Genomic DNA, 5,310 nt, shown 5'->3' with positions numbered 1-5,310 from the left:
TAATACCCTAAACATGAGGTGACGTGACATGGAATATCTGACTGGCACATCCAACTGCCCATTCTGAGTTTTACTGACTACTGCACTTTTCTTCTCCACTCCCCCTTCCAGTCCTCTGCTCCTGGAAACTGCCCAAGCTCAGTGTCCTTGTAGTTATGGACATTGTTCTCATAACAATCCTCCCTGAAACCAAAACACAGTGCTTCCTTGCTGCTAAGGAGAAAATTAACCCTTTCCTAGCAAAAACCAAGACAGATGGCCATGTACCACTGTTGGGACTGTCACTTGCAGCATCCCACTCCAAGGACTATTAACCCTCTTAGCAAAAATCTCATCTTTTGACTTCAACTGCCATGTGTTGTAGGGGAAAGGGATCTGGGGGTCCTGGTGGGCAGCAGGAGCCACCAAGATGAAGGGAGTGGAGCATCTCCCTGCTGAGGAAAGGCTGAGGGAGCTGGGGCTCTTTAGCTTGGAGAAGAGGAGACTGAGGGGTGACCTCATTAATGTTTATAAATATGTTAAGGGTGAATGTCAGGAGGATGGAGCCAGGCTCTTCTCAGTGATGCCCAATGGTAGGACAAGGGGCAATGGGTGTGAGCTGGAACACAGGAGGTTCTGCTTAAACTTGAGAAGAAACTTCTTTCCAGTGAGGGTGTTGGAGCCCTGGGACAGGCTGCCCAGGGAGGGAGTGGAGTCTCCTTCTCTGGAGACATTCAAGACCTGCCTGGACACCTTCCTGTGTGATCTCATTGAGGTTCCTACTCTGGCAGGGGGATTGGACTGGATGATTTTTTGAGGTCCCTTCCAATCCCCAACCTTCTGTGATTCTGTGTTACAGCTCTCTTACTGACATAAAGTGTTCTGAAAAATGCACTTTGTTTTTTTTTTTTAATTCTGTTCTCTTTATATGATTAGACAACCAGCAGGAACATTTGTGTGTTCCTGGTAGCTACGTACACAGATGGACAGCCAACCGAGAGTGCAGCCTGGTTCTGCAAGTGGGTAGAAGAGGCAGCGAATGACTTTCGCTTTGGGAAAACGTATCTGAAAGGCCTGAGATATGCTGTGTTTGGCTTGGGAAACTCGGTTTATGTTGATCATTACAACACAGTAAGTACCTACCATGCACCTTGCCTTGATTCCTGCTCCTCTGAAGGGCTAAGCTTCCCTGAATGCTACAAAACTGAATGATGCTGGTGGTTGGTGTGAGCTGCAGCTGGTGTGTGGTTTTGGGTAGGGACTGGGTCTAGGGCACAGGCAGTGTAGTTTTGAAGCTGCCCTTTTAAATGGGAAAGGAGTCCCATAAACACTGCATTAGTCTGGGAGGTGTGGTAACACATTTGGTAAATCCTTACTGAGTTAATTTCCTAGCTCTGAAAGCTTTCAGTGCAGGAGGGCGCGGTGCTGTAACCCTCTCACTTGCTGTGTTTCAGTTCAAAGTGCTTTTCTCAGTGTTAAAGGAATTTAACTCAGTCGTGGGTAACTCTAGGTTTGCTTTATTGACAACTCAGAGTTGGGCCATCACCTCAGTGAGTGGCCAAGGCGTTGCAAACATCAAGCTCACTATATCTGCTAAATTGAACATGATGCAATAGATATGCTTTTCAGAGTTTCTTGAAGTTTTCCCACGAACCCTCCGTTCCAAATTTCTCATTCATCTAAAATTCTCTAAAAGTCCACAGTGATCTTCAAATGCAGATGATTCTTCTTGTCTCTTCAGAAGTTGAAGCCCACTGGTCCCACTCTGGTCACTGTATTCACTGATCTTGAATCACCTTCCTGGCTGCTCACCTTTGCACTTCTAAGAACAACTTACATAATGACGTTGAACTTCTGTCTGTTTTAAAATCTGGAATCTTTCCCAATTTGCTTACTCCAAGTTAATCATTTCTCCTCTGTAATTGCTAAATCTCTAAATTCTATTATTCTTGATTCAGCTGGATTTGGTTTAAACCAGCCATGGAGAGGACTGTACAAGGGACAAAGTGAGAAGCAGCGTGGTTGTGAGGTTTATAAGAATTATTATTATTATTTCATAGCACCTGTCTCTAATTTTTTATCTGAACCGTAATACTTCTTTTAATCAATATCATTTACATGTAAGCGTTCTCTTAAGAGAGTCTTTCCCTTTTAAACTCAACATCTTTTGTACTTTGCTGTATTCTGTAGATCTGCTTTCTTTCCTGATATAAATATGGCAGTATGACTTATCATAGAATGGTTTGGGTTGGAAGGGACCTTACAGATCATCTAGTTCCAACCCCCTTGTCACTGGCTTGTTACATTTGTATAGCCAGGGCCATGTGAAAAATTCATAGAATCACAGAATCCCAGACTGGTTTGGGTTGGAAGGGACCTTAAAGCTCACCCAGTCCCAACCCCCCTGCCATCAGCAGGGACACCTTCCACTAGACCAGGTTGCTCAAAGCCTCATCCAGCCTGGCCTTCAACACTTCCAGGGAGGAGCAGCCACAACAATTGTGTGATGCTTGTTGGTCAAAATGTCCACATGTGCCAAGCAGCTTGTTTCTGGAGCTCGTCTCTTACTGCATCAGAGTGATAGCAGAAATGAGGGTGTGTGGTGCTGTTCAGTCTTCTCTGTGGCTGTGCTCTGAATCCACAGGTGAGAGGGAGTCCAGAAATCCCTGCCGTGCAGCTCACTAGCTCTGTTTCCAGGCTTGGTCCTTGTTTTCTTATTTGCCTGCTTTGTTTAACTTGGGCTTCATTTAATTTCCCTTTCACTTTCATCCTGTCTTAGGTTGGAAGAAGTATTGACAGGTGGCTGTGGATGCTCGGTGCCAGCCGTATCATGACTCGTGCCGAGGGGGACTGCAACGTGGCCCAGAGCAAGCGTGGCAGCATCGAGGCTGACTTTGAAGCCTGGAAAGCCAAGTTCCTCAGTCGACTCCAGTTACTCTGCAGAGGGGAAAAGAAACCCTGCAGTGGGAAGTGCAAGAAAGGGAAGTGCAAATCTCCAGGGAAGCAGAGCAAGGAGAGCTCCAATCACGAACATGGGGCATCAGAATATGAGAATACTGAGGTAGAGCCAAAATCCATGGGACCTTATGTCTGGTTTAGTGCCCTTTGGAGCATTATTTGACTTATCTTCTTCCTCCTACAGTCCAGAGGGGTGCTGTGGGAGCTTAATACTTTGTTATGGAATGGAGAGGGAAGAGGGATGAGATTCAATGGTTGGGTAATGGGTAGAATAATCCTTCCAAAAAGAAGGACCAAAGAATTAGTGCTGGGCCTAGGCTAGATGGCATCTCTGTGATAAGGGATCTTCCCCTTGAATAGGAGCAGGCATGTGCTGTGACAAATGCTCCAGGGAGCTGCTCTGGGTTCTTGTCAGTCTTTGCTTTGTCTCATGGCCCTGTGAGCAGTTAATCTGCTGTCAGTTCACCTCGTTGAAGCTTGGTGCTTTGCCTGCATCCCAAGATTTTTCCAAAGGCAGTTGGGGGAGTGTTATCTTGAGCAAGTCCTGTATCTCCTCTGAATGTGTCTGCCTGTAATCATCTGTGTGTCTTTTGGAATGTTGGATTGCAGGTTTTCAGTAAGAAATCCTCTCTCTTGTTCTACAGTGCAAGACCCAGAGCTGCTCTGGCACCTTAATCTTCCTTGCAAGTCATTTGTTGTGGATTTGAAATGCTTGCTATGGCCATGTTGAATTTTGTAGGAAAATAGGGGCTCTCCTGGCTGAGTGAGAGTGCTGGCTGCTGCAGGAACAGGAGGAACGAATCTTGCTGTTACAGGAATGCTGTTGTGCTGAAAGGGGACGACTTTTTACTGCTCTGTGAAGAGTTTGACTTGGAAAGCAGATCTCTCACTCCCTGTTCACTCAGACAGGGGCACTTGGAAGAGTTTCAGGGGTTCAGGCTTCCAGATGATGATAGTATGGAGTGGGTGTTGGACTCCTGTGTCACATCAGATGGGCACATGAGGAAAACAGCAATCTGGAGGCAGGACACCTGGACTGAGTTTTGGGTGTTTTGTGTGCTACTGAGCTCTTTTTTTTTTCTACACACTGATAAAAACACCACGTTTAAATGCATCTCATATATGATATACAGCTTACTGGTAGACTGTTCCTTGTTTTTCAGTGGTCTTTACTGGTTGTGAGAGCTGATTTCACTGGTTAGCATAAGACTTTGAGTCTTATGTTTAACATTCAGCTCCATTCCTGAATTTTTTTTTCCCTTTGATCTCTCACACAGGCAGTGGAATTGTTTGAAACCAGTAGTGAGGAGGAGGCTGATGCTGAGGAAGCTGGAGGCACAAATTCCGTCATTGATGTTGAAGATCTTGGCAATATCATGAACCACATGAAGAAAGCAAAGGTACTGCTGTTACAGCGAGTGTAGAACTGTCAGGTCTTTGTCACTGAGCAGTGGAATTAAAATATTAACCTGTTGGATTTGAATCTGTGGGGTTTAGTTAGAGGGAGAGTAAAATATGAGCTATTGGAGAACCTGTCCCAGAAAAACCAGGGAGGTGTGTTGGATGTAGTTACTGGTTAACTGTGACTTGTTTACTGAGGAAATGCTGTGATGGGAACCTGTTCTTTTCAGTGTGAGGAAAAATTACTTGCAGAGCTGACACTGAGATGTGAAGGTGCATCTCTGCCACTGCGATTCCCAGCCCAGTGTCTGAGCACAAATCCTGTTAGGGTATCAGCCCGTGGGTACATCAGCTGAAATGCAGCTGTGTGTTGTGCTGGTGTGTTGTGCTGGGGAGCAAAGCTGCTGGTGGAGTGGTAACCTGCTGCTACAAGAGGTTGTGTGTCTTGCTTCCTGCTGCCTTAAGGTGAGATGCTGTGCTTGGAGAACAAGCCAGTGAGCTGTGGAGCCCATCAAAGACAACCATGATCCCTGCTTTATTTCAGGGTGTTACTCTCTGCTTCTGTGTGGTCCCATTCCTGTTTCTTTTTCTGTGTTCAAAGAGTCTGCAAACAAGTTATATCAAACTAACTCCTTTGGTTAACACACAAAAAGGGCTCAGGATATAACTAGCTACTAGGCTAAGCCTTGGTGTGCTCCCCATGCTACTTGGTGGCCGCGCGGTTGGCAGGGGAAGGGTTGACCCCAGGATGGACCTGTGATGTGCTGAGTTGCCATCTGCTGATTATTCCCACTTAGTAATCTTTCCCTGGTGGTATCTTTCCTCCTGAACACTTGAGTCACCATCCATCCCCCTCTCAACAAACCTAACTCTGTCTGTAATTACACCTTCCTTATCTTATATTGTGCTGCTATTATCCTTATGGTTCCTTATCCTTATATTGTGTTGCCATCCAACGAGACCTGGACAGGC

General features: G+C 45.8%; 1 protein-coding gene across 1 annotated transcript in view; it reads left to right on the top strand.

Annotated features, from left to right (window-relative positions):
* The window catches only part of LOC104528029 (S-adenosyl-L-methionine-dependent tRNA 4-demethylwyosine synthase-like), a gene marked incomplete at both ends in the record, with an annotated part of 7,221 nt that extends 2,884 nt beyond the window's left edge, over positions 1 to 4,337 (top strand). The window contains 3 exon segments of the mRNA XM_010171915.2: positions 916 to 1,110; positions 2,759 to 3,040; positions 4,215 to 4,337. Of these exon segments, the coding sequence (XP_010170217.2) occupies positions 916 to 1,110; positions 2,759 to 3,040; positions 4,215 to 4,337 (600 nt within the window).
* Positions 4,338 to 5,310: the final 973 nt, after the last annotated feature.

The sequence above is a fragment of the Antrostomus carolinensis genome, unplaced genomic scaffold (assembly GCF_000700745.2).
Source record: "Antrostomus carolinensis isolate BGI_N321 unplaced genomic scaffold, ASM70074v2 scaffold40837, whole genome shotgun sequence".
Taxonomy (NCBI): domain Eukaryota; kingdom Metazoa; phylum Chordata; class Aves; order Caprimulgiformes; family Caprimulgidae; genus Antrostomus; species Antrostomus carolinensis.
This window is presented reverse-complemented; position numbering and strand designations above follow the sequence as displayed.